The sequence below is a fragment of the Neofelis nebulosa genome, chromosome 10 (assembly GCF_028018385.1).
Source record: "Neofelis nebulosa isolate mNeoNeb1 chromosome 10, mNeoNeb1.pri, whole genome shotgun sequence".
NCBI lineage: Eukaryota > Metazoa > Chordata > Mammalia > Carnivora > Felidae > Neofelis > Neofelis nebulosa.
Window position 1 is genome coordinate 1,397,043 of NC_080791.1, and position 21,605 is coordinate 1,418,647.

General features: G+C 41.9%; 1 protein-coding gene across 8 annotated transcripts in view; it reads left to right on the plus strand.

Moving 5' to 3' along the window:
• Positions 1–21,605, plus strand: part of DYNC2H1 (dynein cytoplasmic 2 heavy chain 1) — a 339,313-nt gene that overhangs the window by 20,533 nt on the left and 297,175 nt on the right. For all 8 annotated transcript variants that reach the window (XM_058686526.1, XM_058686519.1, XM_058686520.1 and 5 more), the window contains exons 13-25: positions 2,180–2,275; positions 5,872–6,024; positions 7,159–7,257; positions 9,662–9,801; positions 9,884–10,112; positions 10,954–11,081; positions 14,881–14,996; positions 15,640–15,767; positions 17,900–18,049; positions 18,975–19,180; positions 20,304–20,459; positions 20,549–20,663; positions 21,200–21,370. In XM_058686526.1, coding sequence (XP_058542509.1) covers positions 2,180–2,275; positions 5,872–6,024; positions 7,159–7,257; positions 9,662–9,801; positions 9,884–10,112; positions 10,954–11,081; positions 14,881–14,996; positions 15,640–15,767; positions 17,900–18,049; positions 18,975–19,180; positions 20,304–20,459; positions 20,549–20,663; positions 21,200–21,370 — 1,887 coding nt within the window. The remainder of the gene's footprint in view (positions 1–2,179; positions 2,276–5,871; positions 6,025–7,158; positions 7,258–9,661; positions 9,802–9,883; positions 10,113–10,953; positions 11,082–14,880; positions 14,997–15,639; positions 15,768–17,899; positions 18,050–18,974; positions 19,181–20,303; positions 20,460–20,548; positions 20,664–21,199; positions 21,371–21,605) is intronic.

Sequence of the window (21,605 nt, forward strand, 5' to 3'; positions counted from 1 at the left end):
TTTCCCCTGGGGAGATCTGTTTACACGTACCTTCACTTCTGAGCCAGAATTCAGCCGGAGCAGGGAGTGGGAAGTGGGAGTTGGTTAGAGAGTAGCTCAGCCAGATTGCTGTAATACTGTGCATTCTTTTGCTTCTAGTGTTCTGGAATAGGCTTTTTCTTGGACTGCGACTGTGGTGTAGGAAAAGTACCCTGGATATCCTCCACCAAATACAGCCTATTTTTATATGTACTAGTGGCAGGAAGCAGACCGTCTGTAAAATTAGGAAATATGTTTTAAGAATGTACTCTGGGCCAAGTGTATTGTGAGGTGCTGGGGATACAGACATGAAAAGACCATCGTTTTCAATTCCTTCGACTTACTCCATGGTGTCCACTTGATCTGCTTTCCTGAACCTCTCTTTTTCCCCCAACAGAGTTGACAGTTGCTCTTTCGTTCATCAGTGTACCTTGTAGGTATCTCTGGTTTTTGATTCCTTGATTGAAGAAATAATTACCAAGTGCCTACTGTTTGCTAGATGCTGTTCTTGAAGCAAGTGTTGTAATTTGGGAGCTAGTATAGTGCTAAGTACTGTGAAGCAAAAGAAAAAACGATTGGAGCAGAGACTGCCGTGTTATACAGAGTGGTCAGGGTAGGCCTTGAAAGGTGATATTTGGGAAGACACAGAAGCTTGCAGGTGTCTGGAGGACACTTGCAGGTGTCTGGAGGCTGTTGGGTGCAGGACGTTCACACGTGGCTCCTGAGGGAGACTCCCCTGGAGGTCACAGGAGCAGCAAGGAGCCCAGCGTGGCCGCCCTGCAGTGAGGCTCTGTGGTGGGGCAGCTTATGTAAAACGTATGTTCTGGGGGAGCGGCATGGCTTGGGGATTTGGGTTTTATCCGACAGCGTATTGGGAAGCCAGTGGAAGGTTTTAGGTGAGAGTGTTGGGATTTGGGGTTTTATTCTCACATGCAGTGGGGAGTCACCGGGAGTTTTGGTGGAGCATATAGAATAGTGTGACTTATCTTTAGGAAGGACCACTCTGGCTTCTTTGAATGCTTTGAACAGACACTAGGAAGCCACCGCTGGAGACAGACCAGTTTGGAGACGGCCACACTGGTCTTGTCGAGCGACGGGGGTGCTCACTCTCCTTGGGGTTGGTGGACGTGTGTGACATGGTTGCCTGTAACGTATGTTGTAAAAGTGTAGGCAGTAGACAAATTCATGATTTCACTCGTGTAATTTAAGAAACAAAACTGATGAACATCTGGGAAGGGAGGGAAAAAGAGAAGAAAACAAACCACAAGAGACTTTTTTTTTTAAGTTTATTTATTTCAAAAGAGAGAAAGGGAGTGTGTTGGTGTGTGTGGGAGGGACAGAGAGAGAGAGAGAGAGAGAGAGAGACAGACAGACAGAATCCCAAGCAAGTCTTGCTGTCAGCATAGAGTCCAATGCAGGACTCTATCCCACAACCTGTGAGTTGAGATAATACCTGAGCTGAAGTCAGACTCTCAACGGACTGAGAGACCAGGCATCCTGTCTACAAGAGAGTCCTAAGTACAGACAATACCCTGAGGGCTGCTGGAGAGGGGGAGGGTGGGAGGATGAGTTACCTGGTGATGAGCCCCAGGGGTTGTAGGTGAGAGCTGAATCACTGAATTCTGCTCTCAAAACCAATACTGCTCAGTATGTTACTAACTAGAATTTGAGTAAAAAATAAAAACCAAACAAAAAGTATAGTCAGTAGACTTCATTGATGTGGGATGTAAAAGAAAAGTAAAGGACAACTCAAGGATCTCTTGGTCTGAGAAGTGGATTAATTGTTAAATGCTGACAAAGGAACACGTTTGCAGAGTTGCAGGAGTGAAGAGTTCAGTTTTTAGCATTTGATATGCTTTACTGGTTTCTTCCATATTTCCCCTGAGACTGTGAACTTCTTGGTCACAGGGACTGGGTTTTCTAGTCTTTGTTTAATCAGCCCCTGGGACGGGACTTGGCACATTGTGGGAACTCAGCAAGGAGTGACTGCGTATGTTAACATGGGCATCAGTGCTGTATTAGAGATGAAAAGCTGCTTCTTGTTAAATCTTACGATGAGAAGCATTGATGTTTCCGTTCAAACAAGTAAAAATGAAAACAGGTGAAAAATTAAGTGTCTTAGTTATTAATGATTGTTGCTAATTGTACTTTTACTTTGTAGGTGGCACATTTTTACAATTCCATCGATCAACAAATGATTCAAAGTCAGAGACCAATGATGTTACAATCTGCATTAGCATTTGAACAGATAATTAAGGTAAATGGACTTTCTGTGTTATAATAATTAGATTTGACTTGTGAGGTGTTTCTTGTTTCTTAGTTTTTTAGTGTACCCTTCAGCTTAATATTGATCTAAGGTTTTGTTCCCCAGTGACTTCCTTCACTTTTAACAAGTAACACTTGTAGATTTAAGTGGTTGTAGTGTTTCACATATTCAGGTGCTGAGTTTGATCCAGTGAATTAATACATGTAGTATACAACTTGTGTGCTATTATATTTACTTATTCACTGAATTGTGAGGTCTTTTTTTTTTTTTAAAGTTTATTTTTCATGGGCACCTGGGTGGCTCAGTCGGTTAAGCATTGACTTCAGCTGAGGTCATGATCTCATGGTTTGTGAGTTGGAGCCCCATGTCCGGCTCCGTGCTGACAGCTCAGAGCCTGGAATCTGCTTGGGATTCTGTATCTCCCTTGCTTTCTGTCCCTCCCCTGTTTGCACTCTTGTCTCTCTCTCTCAAAAATAAATAACATTAAAAAGAATTTTATTTTTGAGAGAGACAGAGACAAAGTGTGAGTGGGGTAGGGGCAGAGAGAGAAAGGGAGACACAGAATCCCAAGCAGGCTCCCAGCTCTGAGATGTCAGCACAGAGCCTTATGCGGGGCTGGAACCCATGCGACTGTGAGGTCATGACCTGAGCTGAGATCAAGAGTCAGATGCTTAACTGACTGAGCCACCCAGGCGCCCCTGAATTGTGAGGCCTTATATACCAGTCTTTAATGCTTTTCTGTCGTCTCCTGATTTTATACTTTGAGATTTACTTGGCTTTTTTTTATCTGTGCTTGTTTAAATATCCATGCATATGGCATTAGGAAAACCTACACTAGTTTTCAAACTATACTATTACTATGTGACTTGTAGCTTTTCTTATTGTTTTATACCCTTTTCTTATTGTTTTATTTGCAAGTGGATCAGTGGTTGTGATTTTCCTCAAGACTGCGCCCAGTTTCTGTGCTTTTGTAGGAGGACTGCTAGGTCATGGTGTAGTTGTACTCACGGCCAATCTCCTTATGGTCTCCTACAGCAGGAGGTGCAGAGCAGAGTCCATACAGGGAAGGGTCCGGAACGAAGGCTGGGCAAACGGGGCGCTGGCTATCAGGAACCCCTCCCTGTGGACCCACACAGGGCGTCCTCCACCTGCCCCCGTACCCCCGCCCTGCTCCCCATCACAAGTTGTAATACATGTGATGTTTTCTCACCGGGAAGACCATTAGAGACTCTGTACCTGGGCACTTTTGGGAGACTCGTCCTGGAGGTATCTTCTGCCTGATAATGTACCAAACTTCCAGATGCCCAGAAGGAGATCAAGTGTTGAGTATAAACTGTGTGGTTGAGCTACCATGAGCTGTCTTACAAGTTAGGGTGGTGGGGGGCCTCCAAGATCCACGTGTGCAGGTGCCAGGGCCGCGTCAGGGTCAGGATGTTAAATAGGCCTTTAAGGGATGGCAGTCAGATCTACTACATTAACTTTGTTCTGCTCACTAGTTCTCAGGCCTACAATTTACAACAAGTCCTATAATTCATATTACAGATTTTTAAATTTTTAAAATTTTTAATGAAAAATTTTTTATTGCGGAAGCTCCAAACTTTATAATGCAAAGTTTAAAAAACACAGGTAAACAAGAGGAAAAAAGGTGTTTTAAAACTGTATCACCAAGAGATGGCCATTGTTAGTCTGGAGTATATCCTTTAAATTTTTTTTCTGTACCTGTTTACAAGTGTACTTTTGAAAATGGGAAATAGTTTATTATTTTTTTACCCCTTTTTACCAAATAGATAATGTTTAATTGCACACCTTTAGGACTTTTTCTTTTCTAATAAATATACTCAAAGAAACATCTGTTGATATTTCTATGAGAAATTGGGTTGTGAGAAGTACATCATTAAATTAGCATATGTTAAATGAGACCGAATAGTAGAGAAGAAACCAAGATGGAAGGAGCAAGAACGCCGAGGTTCTTTCTAATCCTCTGGCCACTCGCTGTCTCCGAGGGCAGGGACTCTGACTTACTTACCTTCATGACCTCTAGCAGTGCGACAGTGGGTCACATGTGGTGGTTGCTCATTCATGCTTTCTAGGCTGTTGCACGGAGTGCTCTGTTGGATTGAATAGATTGCGTTTCATCCATTCAGTGGCTGCGTATGGAGGGTCTGCTGTATTCTGGACGTGAGTGAGCCCCTGCCTTGCCAGGCAGCACGTCAAGGACGTGTAGAAACCTGGCTGCTGTTGGGCACTTTCTCCCCTCCATCCTTACATATTTGTCCTGAGTGTATAGTACTGTCTGTGTGCACACAGCACCAGGCACATGGGGTTTTGATTTTTGCTTCAGTCATCAGGTAGGATTTAAGAAATTCAGGAGAAGGACAGTTTATTTTATATTGACATTTCCCTAATCCCAGAGTTTTCCTTTGCTTTTGAACTCCTTACCGAGAGAATTGGCTTTAGCCATGTCTTACGAGCAGCTTTGCAACGGATTTTCTTGTCTTTTCCTTTGTCCCGCAATGTTTGTATTCCCCCCTTTACCGAAGGATATTGTTACCAGAAATGAAAGTCACAGTTGACAGATCTGTTAGCACTTTCAGAATCTTCTACTTCCTCCTGGCTGTCATGGTCTTAGCTTTTGAGTTTGCGGTCCTTTCTGAGTAGCGTTTCTCTGTGACGGAATGAAGCGTAGTGATCCCCGAGTGAGTGTGTGTGCTCCACACTCCGCTGGGCCCCGCAGGAACCGTTCTGGACTTGCGCGGCTTCCCGTGAGGGAGTGGGAGTTGAGTGCCCCTTTCAGGGCACTGACACCTTCCCTTGAGGGTGGGCCCGGCCTGTGCTGCCCCTAAGCAGAGTATGAGCCTGGCCCCTTCTCGAGCCCCGTTCACGTGGCTGGGAGGGAGCACTGGACTGAACTGCCTGCCCGGGGGTGGGCAGCTCGTTGCTCAGCCAGCCTTCCCTTGGCGAGGACTTGAATACTCCTGGCCTTTGATTGGTGGATGGAGGGTCAGCCCCCTGTTTGGTCCTGCTCAGGCTGCAGAGCTGTGGCATTTCTGTTGGTGTTTGGCCAGAGTAGGGTGGGTATTGCTAAAGGTTCCCTTGGACCAGTGTTCCCAGTCCTTTGGCCAGAGGGAGCCGGCTTCTTCCGGAGCTTGTGGTGTGTTCCTGGAGGTGGCTCCTGGTGGGAGGCGTGTCCATCGCCCTGTCCTGCACATATGGAGACGGTGAGGAAGCGTGCATGTGTCTCTCCTCAGCTCTCCGGGCCTCAAGGTCATCTGCTGCCTTCCACCTGTCATTCCTGTGTGTGTGTGTGTGTGTGTGTGTGTGTGTGTGAGAGAGAGAGAGAGAGAGAGAGAGAGAGAGAGAGATCAATCTAGCTCATCTAGGGCTGTTTCACTCTAAGAGAGGAAACTTGGGAGGGAGGGAGCTATTCATTTTGCCACATTGCCTTATTGTTTATAAAATGGAAGCATTACTCTATGCATCCTCATTGCAGATAGTGTTAGGGATAACTGGACTGAAGATGGACAGTGTGAAATCTTGTGGAAAAAAGAAATGCATTGTATCGCTAAATGACATTTGTTGTACCTTAGAATTCAAAAGCAGGAAGTGGGGGAAAGTCACAGATTACTTGGGATAATCCTAAAGAATTAGAAGCCTACATTCAAAAGCTCCAAAATGCTGCCCAACGACTTGCCACTGAAAATAGAAAACTGAGAAAATGGCACACTACATTTTGTGAAAAGGTAGGTTTTATTTGTACAATTAGATAATCTATGAAGAGTATTATTAAAATGGTAATTGGGATGTAATTTTATTCTTTTTAAATTAAAAAAAAAAGTTTATTTATTTTTGAGAGAGGGACAAAGCAGGGCAGGGGCAGAGAGAGAGAGTAAGAGAGAGAGCAAGAGAGAGAGAGAGAGAGAGAGAGAGAGAGAGAGAGAGAGAGAGAATCCCAAGCAGGCTCTGCACTGTCAGCACAGAGCCCGACGTGGGTGGGACTTGAACTCACAAACTGTGAGATCATGACCTGGACTGAAATCAAGAGTTGGATGCTTAGTTGACTGAACCCCCCAGGCACCGTGTGTTATAATTTGAAATAGTTTTTACTTATTTGGAAGTCTAATTATTTTTTTTTTTTTTAATTTTTTTTTTTTTTTCAACATTTTTAATTTATTTTTGGGACAGAGAGAGACAGAGCATGAACGGGGGAGGGGCAGAGAGAGAGGGAGACACAGAATCGGAAACAGGCTCCAGGCCCCGAGCCATCAGCCCAGAGCCTGACGCGGGGCTCGAACTCACGGACCGCGAGATCGTGACCTGGCTGAAGTCGGACGCTTAACCGACTGCGCCACCCAGGCGCCCCTGGAAGTCTAATTATTTAACAGACTTACGGTTGCCAAAATAGTACAGAGTTCACACTTACTGACTTCCTCTGTTGTTAACAACTTGAATAACCATACTACATTTATGATAACTAGGCAATAGGCGGGTTTTGAATTTTACAGCTTTTCCACTGATGTCTTGTTGCATTTGGTCGTTGAGTCTCTGTAGTCTCCTCCTCCTTCTGAGACTTTCCTTGCTTGTCATCACCTTGATACTCGTTACAGAATCAGTCATTTTTTTGTAGAAAGTGTCTCAATGTGGTTTGTATGAAGCTCTCTGATTCTTAGATCACGGTGATGCGGTTCTGACAGAAATACCGCAGCAGCGATGTTTGCCTTTGTCGGGGTATCAATCAGTTATTTCTATGTCTTACTATCGGTTGAATTAATCTTGATCACTCGGTTGAGGTGGTTGGTGTCTGTCAGGTTTTCCTACCGAAAAGTTACTGCTTTTCCAGGGTTACTTTGCGACTGCTGTGCTTTAATTTTTAACAGGTCGTCTTTCTCATGAACATTGATCTGCTTCGGCAGCAGCAGCGTTGGAAAGATGGGTTACAAGAACTGAGAACTGGCTTAGCAAGCGTAGAAGCCCAGGTAATTATGTTTTCCTTGGTGTCTACTCTTTGAGTGTGATCTTTTCAGAAGGTAAATATAGGAGTTGAGGACGAGTTCATAAAGGTTATCTGTAAATCTTTACTAAGAAATTTCTAATAAATGTAGATTTCTACTGAATTGTATATACAGACCACAAATTAGCAATGCATTTACATTTAAAAATATAAAAATAAGTTTTCATTTATCTTTTGGAACGTCCAGTTTCTCAGTTCAGACTTAGTAGTTTCTTTGACTTGGTGCTTAAACGTTACCATTGTTTAGTTTTCTTTTAGCTGGTGGAGACATGTGTAGAACATGAAGCGAAGTTGGGCAGAAGCCCAGTAATTGAAATAACCGTTTCAGAGTGTTTTCCTTTTTTTTGGGTAAAATTCCATTTCTATACACATTTTGATAAATTACGGTATTTATGTAAGTGTAATGCACAGAGCCTCCTGCCCAGTCTGTGGTAGGGTGTCTTAGCTGAGGATGAATTACGTGTCTTATCTGTTTACATGTAGTTTTCAGTTCTTAAATTAAAAAAAAAATTTTTTAATGTTTATTTATTTTTGAGAGAGACAGAGACAGAGTGTGAGTTTGGGAGGGGCAGAGAGAGAGGGAGACACAGAATCCGAAGCAGTCTCCAGCTCTGAGCTGTCAGCACAGAGCCCTATGTGGGGTCGAACTCACGAACCATGAGATCATGACCTGAGCTGAAGTCGGATGCTTAACCGACTGAGCCACCCGGTGCCCTGAGATTTTTTTTCAATTCTTTTTAAGTTTATTTCTTTTGAGAAAGAGGGAGCATGTGCACACACACACAGGGGTGGAGGGTGACAGGCAGAGACAGCCGGAGAGGGGGAATCCCAAGCAGGCTCTGGTGCCGTCAGCACAGAGCCTGATCCAGGCCTTAAACTCGTGAACCCCGAGATCATGAGCTGAGCTGAAAGCAAGAGTCAGACACTTAGCCGACTGAGCCACCTGGGAGCTCCCAATTCTTAGATCTTGAAGAAAAAACAAGTGTTAGCATTAATGTATTTATGGTTATATGGAAGCACAAAGAGTATAAACTGTCTTGAGCACCTTCATATTTTTCAGTTGATTATTTTTTAAAAATGTGCGGTGGATTATTTAGGGGGTGAAGAAGGAAGAGAAGAGCTGCACTTGATGGGGGTTTTAGAAAGAGGTCTAAGAAGTTGATCAAATAAACCACTGACTTTTTTTTAGCGCCATAGTATAAAGCCCATATATAACATCCACTTAACGTTAATTTGATATTTTAAATTTTGCCGGTTTTTTTGTGGACTATTTAAAAGCATGAAGCTTGGAAATTTTTATATTTGACTTTATATAAACTGTCCTACTACAGGTAGCAGTGAAGGAGTTGCATGTTTTAAGATGTTAAAAATGGGTTGTTTTTTTTGTTTGTTTTTTGCTTATAATTTCACTATATACGATATAAATGCTTTAAATGAAGACCCCATTTGTCGTAGAATCTAAGTCTAAAGTTCTCTCTTGTGGAGCAAGAGAGTGGGACGCAGGATTAAAGCGAGAGATGACTAATGTCCAGAAAAGACAAGAGCCCCAAATAAGGGCCCTTGCTCCGCTTTTATTGGGATCAGAAGGCTTACAAACATGGCAATGGATGTGCACAAAGGGACAATGAATCTGTGAACATTAACTTGTGGACATGCGGGAAAGGGGGTCTTGAAGACATTCAGGGTTAGGGGTTTGGGTTAAGACACAACAACGTCAGAGCACCGGGCAGCCTGGCGGAAGGTTGTTTACAGAGGACAGGAGGCAGCACCTTTGTTTATCTTAGCCTAGGGGACGAGGCAGGTAGGACACGTGACCTCAGGATTGACAAGGCACCTTTCTTTTGTTGTTGTTGAAGGACAATGAAATGTATTATCAAATTGGTTTCCATACAACACCCAGTGCTAGTCCCAACAGGTGCCCTCCTCAATACCTATCACTGCAAATGCACCTTTCTTTTGTTAATCATCTCCGCTCTGGGCAGCTTCCCTGCCCCACAGGGTCTATAGCCCAATTTACCTGTTTACCTAACTTCAGCCTTCCCTCCTGTGAAAGCAGCTTTCTGCTCTAGTACTAAATGGGTGTGTGGGGGGGGGTGTTTTTGCTCTGAATGCCTAATCTTGTTTACCTCATACACCTTTGTATTGGGGGCCTTTGCCCCCCCCCTCTATTCTGGGGGACTTGGCCCCCCTTCTCTGTCCTTATTCCCCCGATCTTGTTGATGTAAACTTGGATGAGCGCATCCCATGGCCTTGTAATTCTCTGTGCCTTGTTAACCCATGGGTGCAGGCCCAGGGAGTTCCGAAGCTTATTCCCCACATCCATTCTTTCACCTGGTTTTTAAATAAAAAACGTGACTCTAACCTATTAGGGGTTCCAGGCCGGTGACATGCGTGCGTGGAAGCAGCACTGGAATCACCAGCTGTACAAAGCCCTCGAACACCAGTATCAGATGGGCCTGGAGGCACTTAATGAGAACCTGCCAGAAATAAGCATAGACCTAGTGCACAAGTAAGCTTTCTTACAGCCCCTTTCATTTTCAGACCATGTTTTTCCAGTAATTCATATGTTAAAGCTATTTCTTTGTTTTCAGACAGGGACGGTTACAATTCAGGCCTCCTCTTGAAGAAATCCGGGCTAAATATTACAGAGAAATGAAGAGGTTCATTGGCATTCCTAATCAGTTTAGGGGAGTGGGTGAGGCCGGAGATGAGTCTATTTTTTCTGTTATGATTGATAGAAATGCAAGTGGATTTTTGACTATTTTCAGCAAAGCAGAAGATCTGTTTAGGAGATTATCAGCTGTTTTACACCAACATAAGGTATGGAACTTGTAATTGTCTGTTATTCTGTTATAACGTTTCATCTGATTGGTTGAGTGAGTATTAAGTGTACTGATCTACGGTTTATCTTGTGTGGCATAATGTAAAAGTACGGCAAGGTGGGGAGCCAGTGTGAGGATTCCTGTACAACCCAGATTTACACCACAGATGAGAACCAAGTTATACGAATGTTTTTTTGTCTTTGACTCTTTGAAGATTGAGAAACTAGTTGCATCAGCTTGGGATGTGACAAGATTCTGTCGTGTCAATTTTAACTCCTCTTGGGAAACTATCTCCTTTCATTCATTCTTTGAATCGAGTGGCCCTTGGAGTGAGGTCTCAGATGTAGTGAGGTGGAGAGGATTTCACTTCCTCCTTGTGTTGGAGTGAACCTTGGCTGCTCAGTGGGGAGAGACCCCAGCTGTCTCCCTCGTCCTTCCTTTCGCTCCCAAGACGCGTGACTGAGAAGTCAGCCGGTCTCCCAGTTGCCACCGGGTGCTGCTTCTGACTGTCGGGTTTCTAGGACTGATTGAATGTGCATACGTTCAAATTTGTAGCCTTGGCTTTGCCAAATGATTCTGTATTTGGATACATCAAATTTGAGAAGAGAATCTGAGAAAAGGGTTTTGTGGTCTTTTAAAAAAAGTTTGATGATCACTTACTTTTATATATTAAATAGTTTTTTTAGGCTCTACAGTAATGGTTATATTTGCATACTTAAATTGAAATTTACCTGAATACCTTACATCTGTACCTTTTTATCAGTGTTAATTAGTTGGACCCTAATTTTTTATATGTTAATAAATTCTGTTTCTTTAATATGTTTTCCATTCTTTAATAGGAATGGATCGTAATTGGACAAGTTGATATGGAAGCTCTAGTGGAAAAACATCTCTCTACGGTCCATGATTGGGAGAAAAATTTCAAAGCACTGAAAATAAAAGGGAAAGAAGTAGAACGACTTCCGAGGTATGAGAAGTTAGAGTCGAGTTTCGGTCCCATTCAGTAAAAGGGAAAGAAGCAGGGCGGCCTCCGGGGCCTGAGAAGTTAGAGTTTCTGTCACGTTCCAGTGTTGTCATGACCTGGTGAGGGTGCTCGTCAGTAGTGGCCTCGTAAAGCTTGGCCTTGGCTCTCGGGTATCGTCTGCGTTGGGTGCCGAGACCAAGGTATTTTTCTTCTGGAGGTTCTGCCGGCTGGGACCTAACTGGGGGGAGTCGGTCGGGGCCTGAGGATCTGACATTTGACACGCACAGGCACGGGCTACGAGCGCTAAGACTCGCCCTTGGGAATGTGCTCCGGGATATCAAGCCAATGCCGTTGGACTCTGCCTCCTTTCGGGATACCGTGGCAGTCACACAGCCTGGTGCTGCATCAACGTAGGGCCCGAGACGTGGTGGAGACCCTCTGAGGGGCGTGTCATAACCCAGCTACTTGAGAACGGAGTCCCCCTCCTACCTGAAATTCTTACCACTGGAACCGCTCTTGGTAGGAAGCTCTGTGACAGGCCTGTTTAACTGTGCATGTATTTCCTCTAAAGGATAAGACCACTTGTGTTAATCTACTTGCTCATTGTCTCAACAAATATTGGGTGAGCAGAGCTTGTCCCGTGGGAGGATAAAGATGAGGAAGAGAGGACCTCACGTTGCTTACTGTCTGCCGGTGCAGTGACACATGACTCAGTACTCACAGGGGTTAAGGGAGTGGGTTCTGGGGGCAGATGGCTGGTCCCAGCTGCGTGACCGCGACTGCCATTTACACCCCGTGAGCCTCGATTTCCTCAGCTTTCAAATAGTTAATACAGAGGTGCCTGGGTGGCTCAGTCGGCTGAGCATCCGAGTCTTGGTTTCGGCTCGGGTCACGATATCCCGGTTCATGGGATTGAGCCCCATGTTGGGCTCTGCGCTGACAGTGTGGAGCCTGCTTGGGATTCTGTCTCTCCCTCTCTGCCCTCCCCTGCTTGTGCCCGCTCGCTCTCTCTCTCAAAATAAAAAAAAATAGTTACGACAACTGTAATATTGATCACACGGTGTTTTGAGGATTAAATGAGTAATTTGAACACAAAGTACTGGTATGGCTGACATTCGCAGTGTATGTTACTTACTGTTAATTGTTATTAATACCGGATGGAATAGTGTGTCTCATTTTAGAGATTGAACTAAGGGCTGGGGAAGTGTATACAGCATGGCGGTGACATCCCATCCTTTCTGGGCAAAACTGGGGAAAGTTTCATTCAGATAGAAATCCTTGAGCTAGAATTTTGACAGGAAAAGCGAGAACTGAAGGTTGCACCAGGGCGTCTCAGGAGAGGGGTTTGTATGCTGAAAATAAGTTGGTTAATTGAGAATTTGATGAATTAGCGTTTTATTAGGGGCTAGAGGGCCTGTTCCTGGAGAGGGGTAATGAAGGTACAGATTTGGGAGGGTTTTACATTCCCATTGGGCAATTTGGATTTTATTCATATTAGAGTGGTTAGCTCTCGATTTCTCGTCCAAAAGGTGTCAGTACCTGCACATTAGGGGTGTTAGTCTGGAACGAGAGAGTTGTATGGTTCGAGAAAGAGACCATGGAGGAAGGGAGCTTAGTCTGTCATCACCCAGAAAACCAGCAGTAATTAATTGAATTAAATTGTTGGTACTCCAAATGGGGAAGAGGAAATATTATGAAATATGAAACCGTATGAGGTATTAAGAGGTCTTAATTTTGGAGGAAGATGAGGGATGAGGAACAGAAAAGAGACAAATGTCCTGTGGGTTTGAGGTCAGAGTTAGATGATGATATACCATTAATGTTGGTTGGAAGTAGGGAAGAGAGTGCTTTTGTAATGTTTGGGTACAAGGTTTCTCTTCTCTATTGGATACGGTCTTTGGTTTTTTGTTTTTTTAATTTTGTTGTTGTTGTTGAGAGAATGAGAGTGCCAGTAGGGGAGAGGGGCAGAGGGAGAGACAGAATCCCAAGCAGCCTCCACGTGGAGGCTCCATAATTTGGGGGTAGCCTATCTCGGGCTATCCCATTTTATTTGTGGCTGAAGGGAGCCTCATTTTCATGCTACCAGTATTTTCAAATGAAAGGGGAATGTTGGTCTGTCCCCAGGATTCTATAGTCGGTGAGTAAAACTCTGCTGTAATCAGACCATGTGGTGATGCTAATTCATTAGCAAAATATGGCATAGTTAATTTTAGTGTTTATTAAAATCATCTGTTTTAAAATTTTTTTAATTTTTTGTTTTTTGGGTTTTTTTTGAGAGAGCATGAGCATGAGCAGGGGAGGGGCAGAGAGAAAGGGAAAGAGAGGGAATCCCAAGCAGGCTCTGTCAGCACAGAGCCTGATGCAGGGCTCAATCCCACTGAGTCGCTTGAGTGACTGACTGACTGAGCCTTCCAGGTGCCCTTAAAATAATGTATCTTTATCAAATATTAGCAATCTCGACATTTTATATGTCAGAATTTCAAAAATTGTATAAAATTTCATGTTGAAGTAAATCGGTATGTCGTACTGGTTAAGAACTGGAGTTAAAACCACTCTAGTCAGTGGGTGATTGAGAATAAATCTTTAAGAGAATAAGATTTTTATAATAAAAGTGAGTATTGAACTCTACAATTTACTTTGTAAAATGTCACCTGGATCTGTGTTTCCAAAAGGATTAGTAGCTTTTTAAATGATCTTTGTGACCATAATTTCCAGGCTTTTTAAAAATTTTGTGAATTTAAGAAAGATAGGAGATTTTTTTCTGATGAGCAAGTCTGGTGCAAAGTCTGCTTAGAATATGACAATTTGCATTAAGGATATTGTGCAAAGAATTAATATTCTTAACAGTATATGCCTTTTTTTCTGAGTTAAAACAATGTTTCATAAATTTTTTAGAGTGTGGAAACTCTTCTTAATGTTTCATGTTATGGACATAGTACATATACTGAAAAATTTGGATCCTACTGTATCCTGGTATTTTTATTTAACACTAATCTTTAGTATTTTGTCCTGTTATTAGCCCTCAAAAATGTGATTTTTTTAATTGTGTGGATATATAATTAGCCATTTTTGTATTCAAATTATTCCTAATTTTTCACTACTATAATTAATGCTTTGAAGAAGATACTTGTGTATAAAATCTCGGCATCTGCTCTGAAAATTTCCTTGGGATAAATTCTCAAGGTGAAGTTAGTTAAGACAAGTGGCCTGGTGTTCATGGCTCACTTGCTCCCCGTGAAAGCCGCATGGTCGTCTGCTCTGATCCGAATTTGTGAGAGTTCTCTTTGCCTACACAACTGAAGACATGAATTAGCAATTCATTACATTTTTGTTAATTTGATAGGTAGAAATGATGGCGTGTTGTTGTCTTAGTGCCTTAACAGTCTCTCTTTGCCTTCTGTCTTTTCTGTCCCTTATCACTGTTGTTTGTACTTAGCAGAATAGCGAATTTATGTAATAAATATTTAAATAAGTACATTAAATGCTGTGACAGATACAGGGCTTGTAAATGTTTACATATATTCATGTTGACACTCTAGGAGTTTTAAATGTGCTGTCCTTTTAAAAAAACTGATACACTGGGTGATAAAAAACTTTAGTATTGTAACACAATCATTGTTTTATGAAAACTTCTTGATAGTACGTGGAAAACATTTTACTAAATGAAATCTGAATGTGCTTAGAGATTACAATAATACTTTTTGAGTTATTTTGAAATGTATTATATAAAATCATTATAATGAGGTTCTTTCCCTCTAATAAGTCTTTCTCATGTCAAAATCTGTCATTTGGTATTTTTCAGTGCGGTCAAGGTAGATTGTTTAAATATTAATTGTAACCCCGTGAAGACTGTGATTGATGATCTCATCCAGAAGTTATTTGATACGCTTGTTCTTTCTTTGAAGAAGTGCATCCAGGGTAAGGACGCTTTTTGATTTTCATTTTAACTTACCGTTATATACAAAGGCATGTACTTTGATAGTATGAAATGTGAATCCCAGTGATTAAAATCGACCAAGCTGGAAAGTATCATGAAATGAAATGGGCTTCAAATGGCAATTTTCGTAACGTGGGAAAGCCCATGCCCAGCTTTTAAGAGTAAAAGTGGAGGCGGTTTTGCTGTTGACAACATGCGCCAGTATCATTTTGGTGCCTGTGTACTGAGCAAGGTAGGCGATTCTGCCCTCATGTGTTTCTTCTCATCTGTTCAGTTACTAAGATTTTCCAAAATTCTGCACTGTGTCTTTTTCCATGAAACTGGGATGCTTTAGCATATTAGCCAAAGGACGGGAAAGGTTACCAATTTTGAGTAAAATATACTAAGAATGAGTACATTTTAACTTTGTCAAAATTTTGAGGTGTAACGTAAAACAACTAAACTTGTACGGCAAGGCATTTCTTTGCTTATTCTGTATTTTAAAATTCTGTCGTATGAGCAAATAATAATTTAAGATTTAACGTATGCCATATGGTGAGTGCTTCCAGTGCTCTTTGATTTTAAAATGATGCAGCGAAATATTTTTAGTGATAATAACATTCTATGTCACTGTTACCTGTTCAGCTCACTTACATGAAATTGATGCATTTGTAACCGAGGCTATGGACGTCTTAACAGTCATGCCCCAGTCTGTGGAAGAGATTGGCGATGCAAATTTGCAATACAGTAGGCTCCAACAGCGGAAACCAGAGGTGAGCATCGCCAAGTAAAGTTATCGATTGATTTTTATTGGACTGGAATGTTTCAATCAGGTAATTTTATGTGACCGTTGAGAAACATCATATAATTTCAGTATTGTAAGGAAGTCCACATAATCTGGCCCAATCGCTGAGCTCATGGTTGGACTCTGGTGCTATGTTGGTGCAGTGAAATAGTCCGAGTCAGAGTTAATATTCAGGAGTAGGTACAGTCTGCTAGGATGTGGCACATCTGAATCAGACTAAACTTAGTAATTCATGCTGTTCCCTCCGGGGTTGTAACCAGAAGGGTGCGGTTTGAGCTGAATTAGGAATACACACGTTCACACACGTACACACACACTTGCATATGGAGTTATTATATTATGGATGGTTTTAACTAAGTTTAGAAGCAGCAAGAGACATAACTCAAATCACAAGAGAAACTTTGATGTGTCCCTCCTGCGTCATAGACTTCATATGATAAAGCTCGCTGAGAGGTGAAATCGTATGCTTTTGTGGCGCATTCCACAGCAAGGGTTAGAGAGAGAGGAGTAAATGTGTGTCCGAGCTGCTGGGCTTGGGCCCCTGGAAAGCTGATGGTAGCATTTCCTGGGAATGTGGGTGGCTGGAGGGGGAAGGTGTCTGGAGAGTGGAAGTGGTGGGGGGTTGGGACGTCAGACGGAAGTTGAGGGAGGAACAGGGACTTCAGAGTGGAGACTGCGTTTATGAATTGGATATAAATTTATAAGTCATCTCTCCATGCATGAACTGTGAAGCCAGGGGATTGGATGAGACCACGTGGTTGATGGCGGACCATGGAGGGTGCAGAGCAGGGTAGGACATCCCAGCATTTACTGTGGGGATGTCAGAGGAGACGGCAGAGGACCCTGTGAGTGAAGCGAGAGGAGAGACAGAAAAGGTACCTTCGCAGAAACTAGGAGGAGAGACAGAGACGCTGTGCTGTTCTGCCGGCGAGGTGGGAAGTGGCAGCGGTGGTAGGAAGAGTCCCTGTCACTCGAGCCACAGTCAGGGGCCTGGGGCCGACCCGTGGGTGCAGAGGAGTCAGGCTGCCGGGTTTGAAGCAGCAGGGGCCATACAGAATCGGGCTGTCACGTCTCTCGGGTGCCGTGTGGACTTGCAGGGGAGGAAAGGAGGGCCCTGCCCGGGAGTTTGTGGTACTCACTTCTCAGGCTAATCTGGGTTCTGTCCACGTGTGGAAACCACAACCTGACTCTTCGTTTCTGCCTTCTCTGGCCTTCCTAGTACGTCATGACTCAGTTTCACTTTCTCCGTTGTCCTTTTCTTAAATACTTTCTTTGTGACTTTTCCTTCTGTTCCTGGAATAGTTTATTTCTGTTCTTACCTAATCCCTAATCTTCATTCTTTGAGAAGCCTCCTTCTAACAGTTCCCTGTGAGTGGAAGATTTCTAATAAGAACTTCACCTGGAATAGTTAGAGCATTGTCTTTACAGACTCACAGGTTCCTTCAGTCCTTGTGACCATCTTTAGGATCCTTTTAACCTCTTTGGTAGAGTGCCATAGTTGAGTTTGTAGATAGTAATGAGTAAGTATTAGGAACTTCATATCCAGGAATTTAACAAATTATTTAGAACAGAAACCTTGATTTTTAAAAAAGCAAGAACAGGTTAGAATAGAATCTTTCTTTTAAAATTTTACTTATTTTTTATTTTAATTTTTCAGAGAGAGAGAGAGGGTACAAGTTAGCGAGGGGCAGAGAGCAAGGGAGAGAGAAAAGTGGGGCTCACCCGATGGGGGGCCATGCTCACCTGAGGCAGGGCTGGAACTCACAATCCATGAGATCATGACCTGAGCCGCAGTCAGATGCTTAACCAACTGAGCCACCCAGGCGCCACTTACTTTTTTTCTTTAAGTTTATTTATTTATTTTGAGAGAGAGAGGGAGGGAGAAAAGAAGAGAGAGAATCCCAAGCAGATTCTTGCTGTCTGCATAGAGCCTGATGCATGGGCTCCAACCAATGAACTGTGAGCCCATGACCTGAGCTGAAATCAAGAGTCAGACGCTTAACCGACTGAGCCACCCAGACACCCCTAAAATAAATGGAATCTTTCAAGAAATTTGATAAAATAGGTTGTTTTTTGTGTTGTTATTTCTTCAACCTTTAGATTTTGCCCTTATTCCAAGAAGCTGAAGATAAAAACAGACTTTTACGAACTGTGGCAGGTGGAGGTTTGGAAACAATTAGCAATCTGAAGGCTAAGTGGGATAAATTTGAGTTGATGATGGAAAGTCACCAACTTATGATTAAAGATCAGGTAAGAACCTTTTAGTCATTGTGTTAACATGGAAACTTGATTTTTTTCTCACTGAAGATTCTGGCTTATCTTTATTCCATTGGAGCTCAGGTAGGTAGGAATTTTATATTGTGGATGAAATTGGCCTCCCTCAGTATTTCCGTACCGTAAAATGCTTTATTTAAATGATCATTTCCCGTACTTTGTCTTTATTTCCTACCATATGGAGAACTCAGGTAATCGTATTTTCGGTTTTCCTTATGAGTGAATATGTTTGCCTGCTATGTATGGTGACTTTTGAGGGGACACCTGGTAGTTAAACACACCTGTTGTACTCTTCTGCGTGGACACTGGGACACGCCTCCTCGGTTACGCAGCTCCCTGCTGGTGTGGCACAGCTGATGGTCATTGGCCAAGTGTGTCTTATCACATCAACTTTGCTGATAGTTGTGGTGGATGCTGCTGATGACATGAATGAGTTTTTTTTTTTAATGTTTTACTTATTTTTGGAGTGAGAGAGTGAGAGAGAGTGAGAGAGAGAGAGCATGGGAAGGGGCAGAGAGAGAAGGAGACCAAATCTGAAGCAGGCTCCAGGCTCCAAGCTATCAGCACAGAGCCCGATGGGGGGCTCGAACTCACGGACTGTGGGATCATGACCTGAGTCGAAGTTGGACGCTCAACCAACTGAGCCACCCAGGTGCCCCTGACACGAATGAGTTTTTAATGATGATGCAGGCAGTATATCTCTCGTTACTGAATATTTATAGTCTGATTCTATGTTTTTGACATCAAAATTTTATTGTACTTGAAGTCAGTAATTGAAAATCTTCTGAAAAATTTGTTTTGGTGGTTTTTCACCTCTACCTAGAAAGTGTTAGAAATAAAATGTGAAAATAAAGTGAGATTTTACTATAAACTGAATTACACAAACTCTTTTGGCTCATAGATCGAAGTGATGAAAGGGAACGTTCAGTCGCGTCTTCAGATCTATTACCAAGAATTGGAAAAATTTAAAGCTCGTTGGGACCAACTAAAGCCTGGTGACGATATTATTGAAACTGGCCCACAAAGTACTCTTGATAAAAGCGCCAAGTCAATAAAAGAGAAAAAGATTGAATTTGATGATCTTGAAGTCATAAGGAAAAAGCTGGTGTATGTTTTTTCTTTAAAATGGATAGTAGACATTTTGATTTATATTTCTCTGTATTAGGCCAGAGGCTTTCTTGTATCTGTTTGTCTTAATGTTTTTCTATATAAACTTCTGAAGTTTTAAAAATGATAATTCTAAGTGCTCATGCTACTACTTTCTTAGGAGTTGTGGGTGGAGTCTATAAGGACGTTAAAGGAAGCAAATTTCTGGTTAGGCTTAGAAACAGAACAGAAAGGGGCGCCTGGGTGGCTCTGTCGGTTGAGCGTCCGACTTCGGCTCAGGTCATGATCTCGCGGTCCGTGAGTTCAAGCCCTGCGTCAGGCTCTGTGCTGACCGCTCAGAGCCTGGAGCCGGTTTCAGATTCTGTGTCTCCCTCTCTCTGACCCTCCCTCGTTCATGCTCTGTCTCTCTCTGTCTCAAAAATAAACATAAAAAAAAAAAAATTAAAAAAAAAAGAAACAGAACAGAAAATTAAGTTTACTTAGAAGTTACACTGGGAGTTGGAATACTTGTTTTCTGTGATTTCATTGTATTTAAAAATGAGGCCTATAAAATTAATGGAAAATTGCTTTCAGAGACCCTGAGAAGAAAAATGAACCTATAACAATAATATGAGGTTTCCAAGGAAAAAATCTGTTGCTTTATGTTACAAGTATTAAGGTTAAGTAAGCAGTGTTTTAGGTGTCGTCTCTTAGGTAAATGCTTCCATAAGATAGTGGTCTTCATGGGTGAGTGAAGGGTTTAGTACCAATTAGATGAAGGGTATCTTATATTCTAGAATCTCACCCTTGGGTATTAATATTAATGCTATATTTTATCAGTCCATGATATATGTCATTCTGAATCTTTACATTATTATCATTTATGACGTATGACGGACATAAAATACAGATGTTATCAATTCCACTTTGACTTCTTTGGAGAAATACATATTTATGAATTTAAAAGAGGTTATACTTAAGTAGTTAAAGTAAAATTCTTATGCAGTCCCCCACTGTCTACCTTCACTATCAAATATGCACACACACACACGCACACACACACACAGGGAATGCAGTTAAATAAACTTAGTGACATTTGACAGTTTTTTAAAATCTAATGATATTTCACTCTTTGTTTCCATAGTGATGATTGCCGTCATTTTGGCCTAGAAGAGCCCAGCTTGTCTTTGGCAGATAGCATCTCCAAGGACATTGAGAGCTGTGCACAAATTTGGGCCCTTTATGAAGAGTTTCAGCAGAGGCTTGAGGAAATGGCCAATGAAGATTGGATTACTTTTCGGTTTGATTCATAAACACTATTTAGATTCTTATAATTTGGTAGTGTTTTTTGGGAGGTACATTTTGAGGTGTATTCCTGGTCTCTTACAGGACTAAGACATATCTGTTTGAAGAATTTTTGATGAATTGGCATGACAGATTAAGAAAAGTTGAAGAACATTCGGTTATGACGGTGAAATTACAATCAGAAGTTGACAAATACAAAGTAAGATAGTTTTACTTTACTATTTTAGAATGAGGTTTGCACCTTTCACGTGTCTTTTATGCAGCTGAGTGAGCTGTACTTTTAGTTTCTGATTTTCAGTGACTCCATTACATGAACAAAATAGGAGGTATGGAGTAAACCATAGAAATTATTGATCTTTCTGCTACTCTTTTGAAAAGTTAGAACTAAGAAATTTATGGTTAAAGTTAAAAATTGGAGTGTTTATACCTCTTAGAGCAGTTTAGGATCTGAGTCATTTACCATATTTAGGATATAGGTTATTTGCTAAAATAATAAAGATAGAAACATTTTAGGTCATGTCTTCAAATCTGTCAAGCTACAACAGGAAGTTTGCATGTATCCACAGTAGTGTTTAATAAAAAATCCTACACAATTCTGTTTGAGAATTTGATTTCGAGTTTGTTAAATAAGATAATAGAGTAATTAAAATTTTATAACTAATCATTAAAGGAAATAACAGTTTGCATTTTGACATATATTCTTGTGTGTACATGTGTCTTTTTCTCTTTTAACAGACCGTAATTCCTATCTTGAAATACGTGAGAGGGGAGTGTCTTTCTCCAGATCACTGGCTTGACCTTTTTCGTCTGCTTGGCCTTCCTCGGGGGACTAGCCTGGAGAAATTAATGTTTGGTGACCTGCTCAGAGTAGCTGATACGATTGTTGCCAAAGCTTCAGACCTTAAAGTAAGAATCACTTGTATAAATATCTCATGAATATGACCTTTGTTAACAGATGGTTTTGCTTTGTGTTTTATGTAAAAAAAAAAACAGCAAAAATTTTTTTCTCTTAATATAGTGACAATGTTCCGCTAGTCCATTATTCTTTCTTTAGTAATACATCTGAATCTGTATAAGAGTATAGAAGCAGTGTAAACCCCTTCCTTGAGAGAAAGAAGACAATATGAAATAAAAAAAATAA